The sequence below is a fragment of the Barbus barbus genome (assembly GCF_936440315.1).
Source record: "Barbus barbus genome assembly, chromosome: 33".
Taxonomy (NCBI): Eukaryota; Metazoa; Chordata; class Actinopteri; order Cypriniformes; family Cyprinidae; genus Barbus; species Barbus barbus.
The window spans coordinates 10,011,899-10,034,939 of NC_136761.1; the positions used below are offsets into that span (position 1 = coordinate 10,011,899).

At 38.6% G+C, this 23,041-nt stretch overlaps 1 protein-coding gene across 1 annotated transcript in view; it reads right to left on the reverse strand.

Annotated features, from left to right (window-relative positions):
- LOC306852931 (gamma-aminobutyric acid receptor subunit alpha-2) overlaps window positions 1-23,041 on the reverse strand; it is a gene marked incomplete at its 3' end in the record, with an annotated part of 70,678 nt that overhangs the window by 3,508 nt on the left and 44,129 nt on the right. The window contains exons 6-7 of the mRNA XM_079390045.1: window positions 17,216-17,368; window positions 7,265-7,467 (exon numbers count right to left, since the gene is read on the reverse strand). Of these exons, the coding sequence (XP_079246171.1) occupies window positions 7,265-7,467; window positions 17,216-17,368 (356 nt within the window). The remainder of the gene's footprint in view (window positions 1-7,264; window positions 7,468-17,215; window positions 17,369-23,041) is intronic.

Genomic DNA, 23,041 nt, shown 5'->3' on the forward strand with positions numbered 1-23,041 from the left:
GAAAAAATAACTTTTATATTGATTCAATGGATTTAGTGCATTATGAAGAAGAAGAAAAAACATGTCATGGATGTATTGCATTTTGGGGAGTTTTTAGAATAAATCTTTGAAACTCAAAATCTGGATTTGAATTTTTAATGTTATTTTAACCTAAATATGCTATGTGAAAGTTTGAAACAGAAAATCGTGGTTTTCATCTTGCCACTTTCTTGGTAAAGAAAACACATTTTTACTCAAATTAATCAAAATGGATTTATAGCGTTTTGGAACCAAACTCTTCATATATTCTGCCAAGATCAAACACATTAACATTGCCATGTATATCACCATGCTAAACTCTCAGAGAATTGTCATGACAGAAGTAAAAAAAAATTTTTTCCACAAGCATCCTCTTTTACATGGAAACAAATCACATCATGAAATTAAAATGGTTTGTAAATGCCATTTCATGTTGACTTTAAAGTAAGAAGTCCTGCCCTGAGTGATACGAGATGACGCAGCAGTGGAGCAGAACTGATTCGCGCAGGTGTTTTGATGACGAATGCGCTGAGCGTTCAGTATGTTTCTCCAGCTGGGTTATCGGCACATGCCTGCAGGCCCTGCTCTCATTCCCGGTGCTTCAAAAAGCCACAGAAAGACCTCCACCTCCCCCCTCATCCCAAGAGTACCACCTCTCCCTGACGCGCTGATGAAGCAGCGCTGCGGTAATTAAAGAGACTGACAGGAACTAGTAATGCATCAGTCTAAACGCAGGATGGTTACTAAGAGAGGGACATTTGATATACACTGTCAGCTCAAACACCACTGAAATTCTGCACTTAAACAATGTATGATCACTGCAAATGAGTCTGACAGCTCGCTGCTCCTTAGACGTCACTTGGATACCTTGAATGAAATCAGTGAAGATCTCCTAAAGGTTCTGGTTGGGCTAAGATTTAGATTAGAGTGGAATACAAAGTTTGATAGCATCGAAAACCATGTCTTGTTTAGCTGTGCATGTTAAAATGAACACTGACAACGTGAGCATATTGTCAAACAGCCTTCAGTAAAACAAATGAAATGACACTTTAAAATCCCACAGAGCCTATTTCATGCTTAAATCATTTATTTATATGTTGCTTTAGAAATCTTATGTGGCAGATTCGGAGTAAACAAGTCAGACGCTATGTGTATGTGTGAAGTGTGTTTTCTGTGCCTCCCAGAAATTAATCTCATAAAATCTATCAAGAAAATGAGCCAAAAATCAAAAGGAAAAAAGGAATTTAGTTTAAGATATTTTTGTACTGTGATATCTTTTGGGATTACAGTAACGAGAACAAGATTTGTTTGTATTGCAATGAATATAGGGCTTCATTTTCTTTTAAATAACATTTTGGAGTGAAAGCACGACTTTATCTTAAAAGTTTATAAAATGTTCACTGTAGCTGGACCAAATCTATCAGATAGATGAAATCTATTTTAGGTGCATTAGACACCAAAAACTTGTACCAAGAAACCAAGAAATGAACATCTACTCACTTTGACGGAGGAAGACAGTGCCAAAATCTGCATAAACATGCCAATTCTACAGGCTGTCATTTCTGATTGGCTGACTGACCTTTAGTGGGAAGAATGTGATTTGTGGAGATTTGAAGGCTCATGAATAAGCAATGATCTTGTGCTACAGAGTCTGACTAGGGGAAGGAAGAGACTCTATGAAACAGATATTAATCAATGCTAGATAACGAGAATAAGACTCCAAATTTGATTTTGTGGATGTGATGTGAAGTCTGTCAGAAAGACAGGGTGGCAGTAAATTGCAGGTTTGACCTCACTGGATTACAATAATTCTTTGCAAAGCACTAAAATCTCAATAGTCATTAAAATCATTTGACTGGAAAATAGCATATAATGCAGTTTTGCTTGGGCTTAATTTTAACTGACTGTGCTGTCATAAATCTTGTCTGCAAATAAATGTCCAATGCTGGCCTTGGATCATCTTTCTCTCATTATTGGTTTATAAATGAGTTAAAAAAAAAAATCTTTAAGCCTAAGTATTAAACTTTGGAGCGTAACTTTCCCATATAGTTTGTATTTTGAACATGAATTTTAAACATGACATTTCACACCATCATAGATACCACAAAGCGTTGGTATTGATTCATAAACATTTAGAGCACTTTACTGATTTTTTCCGTGATAGTTCCTTTGAAAATGAAATTTAACCACAGTGTCCTCGGCTCACAAAACACAACACTTGTAAAGCCTCTTTGGCGCTGACATTGTATATACAGTGGGGCAAATAAGTATTTGATACACTGACGATTTTTCAAGTTTTCCCACTTATAAAGAATTGACAGATCTGTAATTTTCATCGTAGGTACACCTCACCTGTGAGAGACAGAATATAAAAAAGGAATCCAGAAAATCACATTGTATGATTTTTTAATAATTAATTTCCATTTTATTGCATGAATAAAGTATTTGATACAATAGAAAAATAGAACTTAATATTTGGTACAGAAACCTTTGTTTACAATTACAGAGGTCAGACGTTTCCTGTAGTTCTTGACCAGGTTTGCACACACTGCAGCAGGGATTTTGGCCCACTCCTCCATACAGGTCTTTTCCAGATCTTTCAGGTTTTGGGGCTGTCGCTGGGCAACACGGAGTTTCATCTCCCTCCATAGATTTTCTATAGGGTTCAGGTCTGGAGACTGGCTAGGCCACTCCAGGACCTTGAAATGCTTCTTACGGAGCCACTCCTTAGTTTCCCTTGCTGTGTGTTTGGGGTCATTGTCATGCTGGAAGACCCAGCCATGACCCATCTTCAATGCTCTTACTGAGGGAAGGAGGTCGTTGCCCAAAATCTTGCGATACATGGCCCCATCCATCCTCCCCTCAATACGGTGCAGTCGTCCTGTCCCCTTTGCAGAAAAGCACCCCCGAAGCATGATGTTTCCACCCCCATGCTTCACGGTTGGGATGGTGTTCTTGGGATTGTACTCATCCTTCTTCCTCCAAACACGGCGAGTGGAGTTTATACCGAATTTATACAGGTAACGAGTTCAAACAGGTGCAATTAATACAGGTAATGCGTGGAGGATAGGAGGGCTTCTTAAAGACAAACTAACAGGTCTGTGAGAGCCAGAATTCTTGCTGGTTGGTAGGTGATCAAATACTTATTTCATGCAATAAAATGGAAGTTAATTATTTAAAAATCATACAATGTGATTTTCTGGATTTTTTTTATTTATATTCTGTCTGTCACAGTTGAGGTGTACCTACGATGAAAATTACAGACCTCTCCATTCTTTGTAAGTGAGAAAACTTGAAAAATCGGCAGTGTATCAAATACTTATTTGCCCCACTGTACAGTATCTTCAGTAATGGCGGACCGCATCTTCTCACTCAGGGCTGTGTTTATGCTAATAGGGCAGAGAACGTCACAAATGTGCAGGATTTTTCCCTTCAGTGATGTGCACAGAGGGAGAATCTGAAGCAGCTCTTTTGGAGAGACTGTTTATGATTTATTGGTTTTATAAAAAATTGAGTTGGTGGATTTTTAACATTATAGGCTGCTTGTTTTCACACACTGCGGCCACACAACTGTTCAAACACCTTATAAAAGTGATTTTTGCATAATAGGTCCCCTTTAAAGCACTGAATAATATTATGATGTATAACATTTTTTTACAAAGAGACTGAATGGTGTCCACTGTATTCAATATAAATTCATTATTATTTATTTTACAAAAGTGATTCAGTCAAGGACAGTAAGCGATTTTCTTTCTGATGTTTGATTTGCATTATTGACACAAATGGCAACAGCAGCTACTGTATATTAGGCTGCCTTAGAGGAATAGTTCACCAAAAAAGAACAATTCTGTTGTTGTTCTAAACCTGTATGAGATTCCTTCTGCTGTTGAATGCAAAATAATATTTTTGGAACAATACTGGTGGTCGGACAGTTGCTGGGCCCCCATGACTTCCATAGTATGAAAAAAACCAGTGGGGATCAGAAACTGGTTGCGATCATTTTTCAAAGTATCTTCTCTTATGTTGAGGAGAACAAAGAAATTCATAGATGTTTAGGACAATTTGAGTTTATGATGAAAGTATCTTCATTTTTGGGTGAACTATCTTTTTAATATCTCATCATATCCAGGATCTCATAATCTAACTCTACACATGCTTTATCTTTAAATAGGCCTATTAACGTTAATTTAAGACACAAATAACAAGGATACTCGCAAATACTAGAATTTTTGACACATAAATGTGTATTTGAACGTTTAAGCACAAAAAGGAGCGAAAAGTTTATTCAGTCGCAATATGAGCATGTGCGCGCCTTGCGAAATCAGGCTGAAACCGTTATAATGCACGCATTTACCAGAATGAATTCTGCCCCACTGCTTAATTAACAGTTTAAACTATTTTAAGTGCTTAAAACGCGTTTAAATGATAAGCTTAGCCAACATCTTGAAGCGCAAAATGATTGATATATTTCTATCGGATTATCTCCCAAGTCCCAGCCCTTAATGAATAGAGTTTGTTCAAATATACTGTACATCCAGTTAATAATCAAACTAACCTAAAATCTGTTTGGACGATGACGCTGTTTTTTTTGTTTGTTTCGTTTTTTCTGCTCTGCGCAGAATAAAAAGTGGACTGCTGTGCGTGGTCCACTCGCTGTTCCAACAACTTCCACTCCATCATTAGCTTTAGTAAAATAACCCGATAGCTGGGGATTTTACTGACTAACTTGTGTTTTTTTTCTGTTCTTCGTATTTGGAGTTTTACATTTATTGAGCCCTTCTCTCAGAATTGCTGACATTTTTACATATTGATTGTTCTTTGCGCGGCCATTTCCATATTGCTCCAGAACGAAGTGAAGAGTGGAGGTGAATGGAGACATACTGGGCAGCGATCACCTGATAGATACGTGCACATATCGTTCAGAAGTCAAATACAGAATAAATGCATTTGATTGGTAAACTAAATTCAGACTTTACGCTTCAATCTCAAATGGCAATGCATGGAGTTTACGGAAAAGCTCAACTAAATAACAGCGCTAATAAGTGGGGGGCGTGGTGGTTTTGGCGATCGGCGCGCCAGTCAATCTACCCCACAGCCAATCACGGGCCCCCTCGTTGTTCGGGCCCCAGGCTTCAGCCCCGCCTAGCCCAATGGTTAAAACGACCCTGCATGTATGAGTTTTTATGTTTTTATATTCATTGCACAAGCCATGTACTTTTCTAAATATCAGCACATGTGCTATTAATTTTATACAACAGTTACAGTGCATAGCAACATGTTGTTTCTTTCCTCGAATGAATCAGTTTTTGAACGAATCGAGTGAGCTAGTGATTCAACGGTCCATTCAGATGGACTCACTAGTTTCGTTTCTAATTGAATCAGCCATTTTGAACGAATCATTTGATTTGAACGATTCAATAAATCATTTATTAAAACAAGGACTTGCTGCCACCTACTGGTGATTTTATTATCATCATACCTTGGCTAGTACCATCACAAAAACACATTCAGCAAAATATTGTTTAATTATCAATATTGGCAATTATCAATACCAAAATTCCTCCATTTCAGGCCCCAGAAGGGAAAAAAGCTTATAAACAATAGTTCATTTAACAAGGCTAATTTGTCATTAAATAAAAACCTTTTTAAAAATTTGATACATTTTGTAATTATTATGTACAGGACCCCCCTCCCTCCCAACAAAAACAACAAAAAAAGAAATTGACCACAACATCCCCCCTACAATTTTTTTTTACAATTCGACCACTGATGCTAACAACCCCATTGTAATACCTAGAACTCATTAGCAACCCCATAGCAACACCTAGAACAAATTAGCAACCATACTGCAATGCCCTAGCAACACCTAGAACATTTTAGAAACCACATAGCAATTCCCAAAGGAACACCTAAAAAATACTAGCATATACACAACAATGCCCTAGCAACACCTAGCACTCATTAGCAACCCTTATCAAACCTAGAACATGTTAGCAACCACAGGCAATCACCACATTTTCTTTATAAACCATAAAAATGTCATTTTTCTTCTGTAATCCCTCTGTGTAATTTGAGCCTCTGTAGTCTCCCCTGTCTCAAACGAGCAGGATATAAGTGAAGTATACAGTGCTCCATGATAAGATCATAATGGACTAATCTGTGGTTAACTCATCCTGACCTGCAGCAGAAGTACATAGAGCCACATGTATCATAGACGGCGCATGATTCTATCAGCATGGCTTTACAGTTAGAATATCAGTGAACTACTGGAGAAGAAATTACTTTACAGATAAACACGCACTGAAGTGAGATCTTATAGATGTTGTTCAGCATATAAAATCAACGCCTATCTATTTAAAAAAAGGCAAACCATAATTTTTTCTAAGGTGCCCTAAAAAGATGGAGGAACATATTGGAAATGCAATAAAACATAAAATGTAAAAAGAAAGCAATTTATGGTATGCATAAGCATTTATTGAGGTGTCAAATTAGTCTCTGATGTTTAAATAAATGATTGTCAAAAAGATGAATTTGACAAGAAATGTTTCATATTGAATTCATATCAATATCTCAGATATGAGATAATTTTTTTATAATACATTTATAATTATGGCCTGTTTTTCAGAAGAAACATCTGAGAACCATGCAACTCAGCAAAAGTCACCGTTTAACCCTGTAAAGCCTGCCATATTGAATAATTGTCAGAAGAAAACAAAAGCATTTTATTATTATTTTTGGAGTATTATATTTGATACATCAGGCTTTTATGACTCATATATAGTAGTATGATATATGAGAATATGGAGCTCATATGAGGAGGAAAAAAACATCTCAGTTTTTTCAGAGGCCCAAACTGAGCAAAAATATGCAATTTGTATTTGGCCAAATAGCAAGATGAAATTCTAATAGCTTGTAATATAAATCATTGAGATCTTGAGATCCTCTGAAAAGTAAACTATCAATATCAAGACGACGACAGAAAGCATGTAATAGATATTGTAGGCTTTATAGGGATAATCACGTTGCTGTCCAGGAGAAACAAATGAGGTATTCAGGTGTTCTACAAGACAAGCCAAATTCACATCAACCTGAAGTGCTCTTAAATTCCCATCAGTCACATCATTTTTTCAGAGACGCCACATCACTCAAAAATTTACCACACTGACACCACGTCAATCAAGCTGAACCATACACCACCCCACCCGAACAACACAAAGCATGCTGGGACATGATTAATGATAATTACCTTGTCATTGACCACACTCTTGCCATCCCAAGCCCAGCCACGCTTGGTGAAGTAGTTGACTGTGGCGAACTCAATCAGGGCGGAGAAGACAAAGGCATAACACACTGCGATAAACCAGTCCATGGCTGTGGCATAGGCGACTTTCGGCAGGGAGTTACGGGCGCTGATACTCAAAGTGGTCATAGTCAGTACAGTGGTCACACCTGAGAGAAATACAAACAATGACAACACAATGCAAATTACCATGACAAACTAATGCAGAGCTCTATTCAACTCAGAATGTCAAAATTTCTTCAAGTTGGAATTTCAACTTCAATTCCGCAGAAATCTTGCATCACATGAATGCGACAGCACTTGTTTCCAACATTGCATGAAAAATAAAACCTGTTTAGCAAACGTTTGCAGAGACAGGCGTGTAAAACATGGTTCTGACAATTACACACACACACACATACGAAAACAAATGCGTAGTAAAAAGAGTTATACATAGAATAAAACATAATTTAAAGAGTTAGTTCACCCAAAAATGAAATTTAGCCCATGTTTTAGTCAACCTCAAGGCATCCTAGGTGTATATGACTTTCTTCTTTCAAAATTATCCATGCTCTTCCAAGCTTTATAATGGCACTGGTTGGGTGTTTTTTATCAACAGTCCAAAAGTAGTCAAATAAAGCACATCCATCCATATTTATAATGTTATAAACTTTTTTATAACGGATGACGTCGGACGTAGACGCAGCGTATGTGGTGATTAGTGACGAATGCAGAAGCACGGAGGGGAGCCAGCAAAACAAAACGTCACAAATTAAAAGCACAAAACGAGGATTTGTAAAGAAAAATGTTGGAGGAGTTCGATATAAGACAAGAGGAGACTGGTTTTCCTTTGCTAAAGTAAGGAAACTTTGCTTCCTTTGCTCCTGTAAACAAACTTGTGAGACTAGCATATCTCAGACGTGCATGTGCAACACATACGTCCTACATCATCCGCTGGAACAGCTTAAGTGTACGCGCAGAAGTGAGAGAAAAGTGTTTATTACGTTTAAAATATGGATATTTTTTCGTATCAATTTTAACGTATCAGTTCGCTACAGGAGGCCTTTATTCACCGAAGAACTGTGTGAGGCACATTTTATTATGGCTGGATGTGCTTTATTGGACTTCTTTTGGACTGTTGAAAAAGAAATAGACCAGCCCAATGCCATTAGAAAGCTTGGAAGAGCAACAACAATTTTTAATGTTACTCTGATTGGATTTATCTGAAAGAAAGTCATATTCACCTAGGATGCCTTGAGGGTGAGTAAAACATGCATAGGATAATTTTCATTTTTGGGTTAACTAACCCTTTAATAACTGAATGAATGAAGTAAAAGTAAGTAAGTAAATAAATATATATATTTTCCAACTTCTGGAATTTTTTAAACGGTCAAAACTGTTCCCCAAAATCTGCCTGTGTTTGTAAAACAAATAACACAGTAAAAAAACTACAACAAATAAATGTATAAAACAATTAATAAAATGATAATTGAATAAAACACCAAAAAATGAATAAAATGTCAAAATAGTCAAAACTGTTCCCAAAACATTACACACTGTTCATAAAATACAGATAAATTAATAAATCATTAATAAAACAAATATAAGCAAATAAATAAAATGACAAATAAAAAAGCAATAAATTAATGAATAAAACAATAAATATAACAATAACTGAATTACTAAAAAAACATGAATGAATAACCCTCAAATCAAACCTTTTGAATGTTTCAAAACGGGTCAAAACTCTACCTCTGCCATTGGTTGGAAATATAGATAAACAATAAATAAATGAATGAAACAATTGATAAAACAAACAAATTAAATAAATAAATTAGTAAGCACAACAGATCTTTATACTTTAGGAGCAACCAACCCAATCTTATGGCAAATTCGTACATATTTTACAAGGTGGCTAATTCGTACAAATTTGTATGACCTCTCTCGTACAAATTCATACAATTTTTGAAAAGTTGTACGTATTTTACAAGGTGGCAAATTCATAGGAATTCGTATGAAGGACCACCCCTAAACCTACCCATCACAAAAATCGTACAAAAATGCATGTGTGAAGTCATACGAATTCATAAAATATGTACAAATTGGTCATGAGATAGTGTTGGAGGAACACATCACCGTCTGTGTCACAGGAGAAAATATTTTAAATCACAAAAATGACATCACCTTCAATGACTTTGTAAGACTAAACATCTCTTAAGCTTGAGGCTGTAAAGACCCTGCTGTTATATCTTCAGCGCACCACATTTTTTCCCAGTCTTGGAGCTTCTAATCATCCAAAAACACGACAACCCTTTGGCCTCTAACTGCCTGAATTGCTCTCATTCTTTTCCATTTCTGTCCCTTTCTAAGAACTCTGCTGTGTTTACTGAAATTAAAGTATTTTTAGAAAGCGCCTTGTGAATTACACGGAAGGGCATGAATAATTCTGTTTTTGAGGGGAATAATACAAGATGATGACAGCCTTGTTCAGTCACGGGACCAGGGAGACAATAACCTTAATGAGAATCCTCCAGCACTTTCACAACTTTGGGTTCGCTCTGAACGCTCTCGGCTGAGACTCGGTGGCATCGTAAAGGGATTCTGGAGTGTGTTCCTGACTCCTGCCTGATCCAGGTCTGAAATGACAGATCGGCCTGGCAGACGGCAAGCTTGGGTACTCCGATCGCGACCGTGTGCGTAAACAAATGCCTGCAATTAATTTCCATTGCTGTCAAACTCTTCAGTATTCAATCCCAGGTGGGACAAGCATGACAGCAGTTTGAAACGGGCTGACAACAAGAGAAGCGCAGATAGGGAGTGTAGGATGGATCACCTTCCCCTTACTGTCAGACACCTTCAGCCATAATGCAGATATCCATCCAATGACAAAGCAGCCAATGCATCAGTCAGAACTTGCTGCAGTGAAAGGTGAAAGAGATCAATATAATCTCACACAGCGGATACATTTCAGATGACCAACTTAAATGTGATTACAAATCGTAGGAAGTGCATTAGCTCAATCTGCAAAAAACTATAGAGAACACATTTACACAGGAAGTGGAGAGAAATTTACCCATCAGTCATTGTGAACCATCTCATTAGCCCCACTTCTTAAAATATGGCTAAAGTAAATGGTTACTGAACAAGTAAAGTGCACCATTTATGTGATTACAATGTTATTAAAATAATATTTATAATTCAAAATTTCAATTTGAAAGTAAAAAGATTGTTTCAACTTAAAATAATTTGTTACCCCACTGACTTATTTTTTTTAGTTTATGCAACTTGAAATTTTAAGTTACTCAATGTTAACTGGAATATTTTAGTTTACTAAACTAAACATTTTAAGGCAGCGGGTTAATAAATTATTTTAAGTTGAAACAACTATTTTCTTTACTAATTCACAACTAATTGGTCAATTAACCAATTTTATATTAAACATTACAACAGTCAATAATCAATACAATTTAGGGGTTAAATAAAACACTTATGATTATAATTTAAATTAAAATAAAAAAATCTATTTAAATAATACAATTTTACAGTAAGAGGAAACACATTAGCCAAATCATTGTTTTATATTAAACCTCACAACAGTCATTAATAACTAGGGAAATAAATAAATAAATACTAGTCAAGTGTGCTAGTTTAAAGTGCAACAGTTATGTGATTTTTTACTGTAGTAAATAAAATAAAAATAAAATAATAAATACAAAAATAAAATTTTACATTAAAAAGACACCTCCTGTAAATTAAACGGAATATTTTTTGTATTAAATCACATCTGTCATTAATTGTAGTGAAATAAATAAATGTAAGTATAGTAGATTATTATACTGTAATTTATTGAATATGGAGTCTATTGTACAGGTGTACTGGGAGCAGTGAAGACTGCACAGGAACCCTGATTGCCTGAGTAGCAGGTGATTTGCTTGCTGAAGTTTAATCATCTCATTCGTAGAGACGCTGTCAGACTCTAGACTGCAGGATGGAGAAGTATCAGTTTTGGCATGGAGAGAAATGTAATGGAACACACTTCACCACTTCAGGGAGATGAAAGGAACAAACTGCCTGAAACGACTTCAAATGCCTCTGTTGGCACTTTTTAAAAAAGCAAAATACCATCTCAAAAATACATCATCCTAAATTTAGGTTATAAATGGCATGGTGACCAGCAGAATGGCTGAATTCTGTGCAATTATTTATCAGTTTCCATCAAGTACCATTATTGACCAAGCTGCAAATAAACCCAGCTGAACCACTAAAAAAAAAAACATACCATAATACATGACGAGACCAGCTGCTTTCTTCTTCACCAGAAAGTTAAAGAAACAATTCACCTAGAAATGAAAATTTAGCCACCCCCAGGCCATCCAAAATGTAAATCAGTTTGCTTCTTCATCAGAGAAAAATAATATTATAGATAGAAGCAACGCTTGAAGTTAAAAACTTCTTAATGATGGATTTGTTTATTGCAAACATGAAGCTTTTAGCTTCACAAGACATTAATTGATGGACTGTGGTTGTGTGGATTACTTGTGGATTTTTGTGATGTTTTTAGCAGGTGTTTGGACTCTCATTCTGACGGCACCCATTCACTGCAGAGAGTCCATTGGTGAGCAAGTGATGTCATGCTACATTTCTCTAAATCTGTTCTGATGAAGAAACAAATTCCTTTACATCCACACCTTGATGGTGAGTACATTTTTAACAAATTTTAATTTCTAGGTGAACTATTCTTTATGCTTTCAATTCCACAAAGCCTTAAAGTCGCTCCAAACCCCTGTGACTTTCTTTCCTCTATGAACACAAAAGATAATGTTAGGCAGAATGGTTACTTATTTCCATTCATCAAAAATAAATGCATATAAAAGTGCTGTCAATCTCCAAAATTAACAAAAAAATTACTACTGAATTAGTCCACATGACTCACACACTACATTCCAATTCTACTAAAGTCATATTTTTTTAGCATTTATTCAAACCTGTCACAATGCGATTTATCACAACATGAAAAACCAATTTGTCGTTAAACCTGGTGCAGTGTGGTTTTTTTTTTTTTAGACACTATGTTTGAACTGAAAGTGTTTGAAGATTTGCGAGTTGTCGCTGATGGCAAGATTTTCCGCAAACAGCTTCGTAATTTTGTTGCGCTCCTTTCACGAAGCTATTGCATCACATCAGAGGACTAGAGAATGAAATGCATGAGTCATACGGACCGATTTTATGGTGCTTTTTTTTGTTATTTTCGGAGCTCGAAAACCCCAGTCTCCATTATGAAAAGCACTCTGGGCATTCCAGCAATACAACTCATGGAAGAAAGAAACTCATATGGGTTTGCAACAACATGAGAGTGAGCAAATTAACAGAATTTTCATTTTCAGCTGGACTAATCCTTTAATACTTTCCCAATGCAACAAACTAAAAAACACATGGCCGTGCCGTGTACATACAAGCGTCATAATAAAGTATACATTAGATAACGCTCCAGAGCTATTTAGCCTGCAGCAAGTTTTCAATTATGTAGCTCTCGACCGCCTTCATGCTTATCTGAGCTCCATTTTAATGATATTCTCTCTATTTCAACTTTAATATCTCAACACCTCATAAAACTCTAATAAGCAATCCATGACATGGAAAAATGTCATAGAGCTTTTTTACAAATTCATCTGATGCTCTACAATTAATGCACGTCATTAATACACTGACTTTTCAGGGTTATTATTTGGCAAGGAAAGATCTCTTTTGGGAGCACTAACTCTGCACATTTGCCTGATGGCAGGTAGTTTAAAAGGCTCGTATAATAGACGGATAGTGAGAGAAAGATAAGAGATGGAAAGAGTGACTAGGACAGCTGAAGAACTGCCAGAAGACTCCAGGGACAGAGAGAGACACCGACAACAGAGAATAAAGACACAGGCAAAAATAGACAGACAGGCGGTAGGTGTAGAAAGACATCTGAACCCATGCCAGAAGGGCTCATCTCCTCAACGTTACCTGCTTAGCAACACAGAGCTCAGGGAATCTCCACAGTAACCGAATTGTTCCGTACCTGAGCTCCATAAATCCTCACAGAAACGCTCAGAAAGGACCGGCTTCCCTGCTAAAGTCTCTAATCTAGGGCAGAGGACTCTGGAGCCAGGGGCTCCCAAGGCTCCTTGTGCATTTTATGGCTTGAAGGTCACATATTTAGCTACAATAGTGTTTCTCAGCCCTGATCCTGGTGCACAGCAACATTTTGGTTGTTTTTAATACCTAAAATAACCAATTTAGGTCATAGAGACTCTATTAGTGAACTAGAATCAGGTGTACTATATTGGAAAACATGATCCAGTTTTTCTTACTCCAAAAGGCATACTTTGTATTTCACGGCTATTTTCCATTGTCTTTCAGGAGAAATAAATAGCCTGTTTATCCTACTTTAAATTCTGTATGTAAATATCCCACAATATTGGCTAGACTTGTTGTTTAGAAAGACAGGCTTGATTGCTGAACACATGTAGATGATAAATGTACATGGGGGGGGGGGGGGGGGGGGGCAAACTCATTACAGTTTCCCCATCCATTTCTACACTCTACACAAAAGTAAAGGTTTCAAAAGAGTGTTTTCGCAGTGATGCCATTGAAGAACCATTTTGGTTCTCCAAAGAACCTTTAAATCAACAATTCTTAAAGTGGTCATGAACTGAGAAAGCTAATTTCCCTTGATCATTTGATATATAGGAGGTCATTGTGCTATAGTTTCATAACTCAAAACTTTCTTGTTAGTCTAAAAACAGCTTATATTGAAGCCAGTCTGCCAAAACGATAGGTTGTGGAATGTGCCACTCTTTGATGATATAGTGAGGCTAAACTCCACAGAAGAAGATCAACGTCTGCTTCTACATCACTGCCTGTTTAGCCCCGCCCACCAGTTCGCAGATGTAGTGTAAATAACGAGAGGTGAACACAGGTCTATGCAAAAAACTATAAACTTGATTTGATGAACTTTATTTTTAATGAAGTTTCAGATCGCGTCGATAAGAACTTGGTCCTTTGTTCACATTATTTTACCGTGGGTTCATTTACAAACAAGATACAGTTCGACTCAGGATTTTCAGAAAGATTGAAACTAAAAGACGATTCTGTGCTGGCTATATTGGATCCAATGTTGCACCACACAAGTGTTAGCCAATCATAGCAGTGGGCGTATACTTCCGAGTTTACCATCTGCTACACCTATTCAAACAGAGCGTCCAGATGAGGGGGTTCAAAACATGACAGAAAATAGCTTATTACTTCTAAATTGTTATGTTTTTTGATGTAAAAATCTTGATAACATTATAAGCGGACCTCATAGAACAGTACAAAATAAAAACAAAGGCAGTTCATGAACCTTTAAAAGAACCACTTTTTCCACTCTAAAGAACAATTTGTGTAATGGAAAGGTTCTATATTCTTAAACATAAAGGTTCTTTATTGGCATCTAGGATTTCCTGAAGAACATTTCTATCATGACAACTCAGAAGATTTTAACATGGTAATGCATATGACAATGTCAATGCTATTTGGTCTTGGCAGACTAGATCTGCTATGCTGCTGCTGAATTGCTGCTGTTGGTTACTTTTGTTTCTGCTAAGCAAGTACAGGAACTTGCTACTGCCAATGCATATGGCAAAACAGTGCTGTGAGCAGTGTTGGGTAAGTTACTTTCAAAAAGTAATTAATTACTATTACTAATTACATCATCAATATTGAATTTAAATTAATTTACTAATTACTCTGTCTGAAAAGTAATTTAGTTCCTCAATAAGTAACTTAATTATCCAAATAGCTAATTAGGCTACATCTTAAAAACCCTATAATATTATTATCACTATTATTAATTTATTTAATTGGTTTATAGTTATATTTTATGGGTCACACTCCATACCGTGGCCCATGTGAGGACTTAACCAAATCTCCAGGTACTCATATGAGAACCAGGCTGAAAAACTTATGTGCACCCCTGCCAATAAACATTAAAGCACAGACAATAGAAATTAAACTCTTTACTCTTTCAATTTGAGTCAAACATAGAATTGTTTAGCCTTTTAGCTTTAATACAACTGTAAGCTAAAACTAAATACTTAAAAGTTTTTATAAAAAATGTAACCTTCTTTGGTTAACAAATAGAAATACTCTGCAAAATATCTGAATAACAAAAAAGCTTAAGAAAAGTTAAACAATACATTTCAGTTTGGCAAGATGTTCAGGAAAAGCCCAAATAATAAAATCCATACAGGCTTATGTAAAAATAACACGTTAACTAATGTAGGTAAGAACAAATTACAGAAATGATCTCCGCTGAATAAAGCCGCATCAGATCATGCTGTTCTTCTGATGGAAATTCTGGCTTATTCCTCACAGAAGATCTTCTTTCAAAAACAATGAAAATTAGATGAATATTGAATATTCATTTTCGATTTGAATTTGTTTATTTAAAAGTAGACACTTGAAGATTTCTATAGACATATTTCTCATGTCTCTGTGTCATTCGCTGAGTTTGTGATGAGTAGAAAGTTACTCAGTAACGCGTTACACCCAACACTGGCTGTGAGTATGTAAGACATACTGCTGCTGCACAAATAGCTTATAAAATAACCCCTAACAGATGCATACAGGTGGAGCTGGGGAAGGAGGAGGATTTCAGAGGAACTCTGAAAGCGCGCTGCAAATGCTCAAGTGAATGCTAACCAACCTTTTAAATGTAAATCAGCAAGCTCATTGGCTGCATATGCAACATGAACCAATCAGCTAGTGCCAAGTCATTTAACATTATGAATATCATCAGTTACGTTAAAGTGTCCCTATTATGGTTAATGAAAGGTTCATATTTTGGTTGAGGGAGTCCCCAACAACAGGTTGACATGCATGCAAGGTCAAAAAACATTTTCATTGTCTTATAATATACATTTATTTTTACCTTACTTGCTCAACGACTCCCAAACGATTCTCTCAACGTTTAATTTTTCCAAACCCCTCCTTTGCATTACGCTAATCTGATTGGTCTGATTGGTTTCATTTCCACTTCATCATGCCTGTAATGCCTGATAAAGCAGTCACATAATATCTGGGAATCAAAGTCTAAGATTCACAGAAATTTTGTTTATCATTTTATTCCAGAAAAGTGAAAATATATATATTTTTTGCTGCATGTTTTACTTTCTACAGATAGGAAAAACATCTCTTCAGTTTTCCCCTTAAAAATGAATGGGTAACTATGGTAACTGGGATTTTTCTTTACCATAAATATTTCTCAGTTAATTATGTACAGCACATATATCTATTGTTAGAATTGTAAATCTAGACTCAATCTTAGCCATGTCAATTTTAACCTAGGATCAAACCTTCACTTCTTTATTCAGCTCAGTGTGACCTTAGTCCTCTATTAATCTGTCACAGTAAATTAATTTATGCAGATTTTCTGTATCAGGTCGGCTGGAGGCCAACAGTGTGTCATAAAGTCCTGTAGAAGTCACAAAATCAGTATGCCAACAGTGACTGTACGGAACGTTTTCAATTGTAATCAACCTTTATATCCAAACCTCAACATGCAACATGATAAACACTATCAAGATGATGGTTTCTGGTTATTACAGTCCATTTATGATATTAAAACACCTCACATTTGAATGTAACAGTACACATAAAAATAGGCTTTGATGAACTCATAAAGGGGTCTTGAGCATATGAAATTCTTTGAGACTAAAGAAGAGCTGCATGCTCATTGATGTCTCTTTAAAGTTGTAAATTAATTATGCTCTCAACAGTGACTTTACTTTCCTCTTACTAATATAGTGTCATATTTCACATCTTTGAAGTTGCGTCCAAAGTGTGAAATATTTCAAAACCCCAGATCAATCTGAAATTTGTGATTAAGTTCGAGATTAAACTCACCAAAAACAGTCCGGGCTGGAACAGACTCTCGGTTGAGCCAGAAGGACACCTGGGACAGGATGACGGTCATGATGCACGGCAGGTATGTCTGAATCACAAAATAACCGATCTTCCTCTTCAGGTGGAAGTGGGCCGTCATCACAGTGTACTCACCTGTGAGGACAGAGGAGAGTTGTGGGAAACAGTCCAAAAAAGTCCAGAAATTGGATTTGTTAACTAAATAAAACCAGTAAATTTTGGGTTCACAATGTAATTTACATGAAATTATATTTTTTAAAAGATATCAACCCCTTTAATTATTTGTTCACTCAAAAATTAAAATGTTCTCATCCTCAGATTGTCCAAGATGAGATGAGTTTGTTTCTTCATGAACAGATTTGGAGAAATTACATCACTTGCTCACCAGTGGATCCTCTGCAGTGAATGGGTGCCGTCAGAATGAGAGTCCAAACTGATAAAAACATCACAATAATCCACAAGCAATCTTGTGAAGTAAAAATCTGTGTGATGCAAGAAACAAATCCATCAAGTTTTTAATTAAAACAAGTCAAACTACTGCTTTTGGCTAAAATATGAATCTAGTATCCATAATATTGCTTTCTCCAGTGACAAAAAGTTGTTTCTTCTGAATCAGGAGAGAAATATGCACAGATCAAGCACTGTTTACAAGCGAAAACAGTCCAAAGCAGTTCTAAACAAATCTGTCAGTGGATTTTGATGTAAGAAATCAACAGGGGAGGGACTTTTTCACTGGAGGAACGACCTAGGTTACGTATGTAACCCAGGTTCCCTAAGGGAACGAGAGCTGCGTCCGAAGACACTATGGGAATGCTCTCAGCGTCATTCCGCTCTGAATATCGTATGCAATCAGTCCAATAGAAGGGCGAAGCGTCACGGGCGGGGTGACGTCACGACCAGGAAGTATATAAGCACGTGAGGCGGCGCCCGCGTCAGCTCCATGTCATGAAGCAAGCGCTGGCAGGGATGCCGGAAGTATGGCTGCGAGACGCAGCTCTCGTTCCCTTAGGGAACCTGGGTTACATACGTAACCTAGGTCGTTCCCTTTCAGGAACGTCGAGCTGCGTCCGAAGACGCTATGGGAACGCTATACCAACGCCTCCATACTGACAAGTCCCTGTCTGTGTCAGGACAAAAGGACAGAGGAGCCTGGAGTGGCTCGGAGATCAAGGTTGTAAAACCTCGCAAAGGTCAGGGGCGTGGACCATCCAGCAGCGTCGTAGATGTCCCGTATTGGGACACCTGCCCAAAGGGCCTTTGAGGCCGCCATACCTCTAGTTGAGTGCGCTCTGACTCCCAGCGGATGGGCAAGCCCAGAGGCCTCGTAAGCAAGGTTAACAGCATCCACAATCCACCTACTAAGAGTGGGCTTCGTAGCAGGAAGACCCCTCTTAGGCGGACCATAGCATACCAGCAACTGGTCCGTCTTTCTCCACAGGGCAGCTCTGTGGATGTATGCGCCCAGTGCTCGCACTGGGCACACACAGTGGTGCTTCTCCTGGTCAGGCTCCCTGAAGGTGAAAGTGTGGGGTGAGAGTGCTAGGCCGAAAGGAAGAACCCGATACTGATACGCTTTGCCCCCGAAAGCGAACCTCAGGAACTTCCTGTGAGAGGGAAGGATGGATATATGGAAATAGGCATCTTTGAGATCTATCGAGACAAACCAGTCCTCGGACCTGATCTGAGACACAATCTGCCTGACTGTAAGCATCTTGAACTTCAGCTTTCTGACTGAGCGGTTCAGAGCTCGCAGATCCAATATGGGCCTCAGCCCCCCATCCTTCTTTGGAACAATGAAGTATCGGCTGTAGAAGCCGGCGCGAGTCTCGTGAGGAGGAACCAACTCGATGGCTTCCTTCCTTACTAAATTCTCGACTTCTTGTTCCAGAACCAGAGCCTGCTCGGGGCGGACCGTAGTCACGCAAACCCCGTTGAACGGCGGAGGTGGCCCATCGAACTGGATGGAATAACCATACTCTACCGTCCGCAGGACCCAAAGAGACACATCTGGCAGCCGCTGCCAAGCCGCTAGATGATCTACTAAGGGAATCAGTCTCTCGAGACTGACCTCTGGTGTTAGAGATATGGCCAGACCACTGTCTTGCTGCGGCTCTCCGGAGGAAGACGCGGTCTCTGGCGCTTGAGGCGAGGTTCTCAGGCCCGGGGAATTCTGAGAAAAGCACTCGCTGGGACCTGCTGTGCCCTGGAGCTGCAGGGTTGACAGACAGATCCCCGGAGGGCACCGAGGGGAGACGGTCACCGGGTACCGCGGTGTAAGCCGCTCCACCCCAGTAGGGGCCGCCCTCCGAAGTCCTGGAGCACGCCCATCAGGACTTGTGTGCCGAGGACCTCCTAGCCGTAAGGGTATCCCGAAGATCAGCCTTCGGCTTAGAGGTACTCGGCGTAGAGCGCCGCCGCACTCGGCTCCGCCGCGGGGGAGCACGAGTGGCCACGCTCTGCTTCTGCACAGCCCGGTATGAGGAGCTGGTATGCGGAGGGGACTGCTCCCGCCCAGCAGTCCCCCGAGTTAGAGATCGGCGAGGGAGGAACCTCTGAAATGCCTCCGCCTGCTTGCGAGCTTCCTGAAATCTGTCGACGACCAAGCTGACTGCGTCGCACAAGACAGATTGGACTGACACACACACAGAGCGCTTGCTGAAATGACAGAAAGCTGACGCGGGCGCCGCCTCACGTGCTTATATACTTCCTGGTCGTGACGTCACCCCGCCCGTGACGCTTCGCCCTTCTATTGGACTGATTGCATACGATATTCAGAGCGGAATGACGCTGAGAGCGTTTCCATAGCGTCTTCGGACGCAGCTCGACGTTCCTGAAAGGGAAGCAATGTTATTGATAGAGGACTTTGACAGAAGCAATGTTTTTTTCAAACACGTAGCTTTTCACTTCACAAGACATTAATTGATGGACTGGAGTGGTGTGGATTACTTGTGGATTATTGTGATGTTTTTATCAGCTTTGTGGACTCTCATTCTGACGGCACCCATTCACTGCAGAGGATCCATTGGTGAGCAAGTGATATGATGCTACATTTCTCCAAATCTGTTCCGATGCAGAAACAAACTCGTCTACATCATGGATGGCTTAATGGTGATGGCTCATTTTTTGGTTGAACTATTCCTTTTAATTGCTTTAATGTATTTAAATACATTTGCAAAATGGTTGACTGTGATTTAAGTACTTGCAAAATTGTGGTTTGGAAAACTACACAGTTTCAAAGTAGCTACATAAACACTGGTGAACAATTCCAATATGAGGATCAAAGTCTTGATGATTCATGATACATTGAGTGCAAAATGTGCTTCCTGCAACAAGGGAAAAATATCGAAGTCAACAAATTATATAATATTAATGGAATATTGTGATCAGTAAAAAATATTTATGGCTGATGCATTTCCTCAATTTACCCGCCATCAGAAAGAGCTGGCAGAAATATAATCTGATGGCAAATCATAAGCAAAGAGCGTGCAAAATGGGACCAGGTGAAGAAGCGGCACTCTGTAAATAGAACATCAAAGAGCAGGATTATGAAATGCATATTGCAACCAAGGATATTTTGAAAGAGCTGATGTCACAAAGCAGGGGAGGGAAAGATAAATGTAATTATAAGCCGGGGAGCTCTTTGAGGGATGCCACAATTACACCTCATCTCACGAAGCCCTGGATGAAAAGATCAGGTCAGTTTGTTACCAAGCAAAATGGCATAAAGTGAGAAAATCTCCTCGACATCATCATGAGGTTTTTAACCTCATTATAACTGAGCATTATCCCAACCGCTCGAAGAGACACAGAAATGTGGCAAGCCGCCTGGAAATGGAGAATCTCTACTGGCAAGCAGCTCACAAACAGAGAGAGAGAGAGAGAGAAAGAGAGCGGGAAAGCAAAACCGAAAGACGGAGGAAGACATTGGTTGCCCATGGCAACAGAAGAGAGAAATCTATCTGACGCCTTTGGATCTTGGTGGAGGACGCCGTGCTGGTGCCATTTGGCAAAGGGGGGGATCTCCTCGTCCTTTATGCAGAGGAAGCACAGACGGATTTTAGCCAGCTCTAATCCTGTAAAACCCACTCTTCCTTTTCTTGTTCAAGTGCACATGGCACACTCTCGGAGTTTGTTTCCTCCTTTCATGAGTGCCGGTTAGCTCAGCATGGAGCCGCGGTGGGGAAAATAAGCACAGATGAGGCTGAGCCATGTCTGATTTAATTTAATTAACAGCAGTCCACTAGAGAAACGGCATGATGAAATGTAAATGTGCGTAGAGAGAGACACAGAAAAGAAGGTGAGAGTTCAGGTCTGTATGTGTGTGAGAATGTGTCTCTACTGAATTAAAAATAAAAATTTTAGAGACTGTGTCATTGCTGTGGAGAAAGAAATAGATCTCTTTCAAAACCTAGTGTGCTGCCTACTTTGGCAGCATTTTAAAGCATCATACGCTCACTCTTGACATGAAGACTGGTCCAAATGGTAGGCAGCAACCTTACTGGCTTCTTGGATACCTCAATGTGGCCAAGTTCTGGCAGTATCACATGTAACCCGGAGTTATTACTGTAAAGCTCAAGTAAAGTAAAATACAAATGAAATAAAAAAAAAATGTTGATTTGGCAGTTAACTGAAATAAGTTTAAGCTGAAGCACTGGAAATAAAAACTAAAACCGAACCAAAAATAAAAGTTATATAAAAATAAATTAAAGCTAAATAGTAATGTTTGAAAAATATGATGAAAGCAGATCACAAAATTGCTAGATTAGAACATTAGGTTTAGAACTTGAACTTAAGAACTTAAAGGAAAATTAGAAAAATTGCCTTGGCATCAACTAAAATGTTTGAAGCATAAAATTACTATTTGGGAACCCAACAAAAAACAACAAACATACTGTATACAGTGGTGTGAAAAAGTGTTGGCCCCCTTCCTGATTTTTCCCTTTTTTTGTCACACTTTAATGTTTCATTATAAATGCTTCATGATAAAGTTTTTTATTATGAAGGGAAAACAAAATCCAAACCCACATGGCCCTGTGTGAAAAAGTGTTTGCAGAAAGAAAGTAATTGAGATCTATCAGTCTGGAAAAGGTTATAAAGCAGTTTCTAAAGCTTTGGGACTCCAGCGAACCACAGTGAGAGCCATTATCCACAAATGGCGAAAACATGGAACAGTGGTGAACCTTCCCAGGAGTGGCCGGCCGAACAAAATTACCCCAAAAGCGCAGCAACGACTCATCCAAGAGGTCACAAAAGACCCCACAACAACATCTAAAGAACTGCAGGCCTCACTTGCCTCAGTTAAGGTCAGTGTTCATAACTCCACCATAAGAAAGAGACTGGGCAAAAATGGCCTGTATGGCAGAGTTCCAAGACGAAAATCGCTGCTGAGAAAAAAGAACATAAAGGCTTGTCTCAGTTTTGCCAGAAAACATCTTGATGATCCCCAAGACTTTTGGGAAGATACTCTGTGGACTGACGAGACAAAAGTTGAACTTTTTGGAAGGTGTGTGTCCCATTACATCTGGCGTAAAAGTAACACAGCATTTCAGAAAAAGAACATCATACCAACAGTAAAATATGGTGGTGGTAGTGTGATGGTCTGGGGCTGTTTTGCTGCTTCAGGACCTGGAAGACTTGCTGTGATAAATGGAACCATGAATTCAGCTGTCTACCAAAAAATCCTTAAGGACAATGTCCGGCCATCTGTTTGTGACCTCAAGCTGAAGCGAACTTGGGTTCTGCAGCAGGACAATGATCCAAAACACACCAGCAAATCCATCTCTGAATGGCTGAAGAAAAACAAAATGA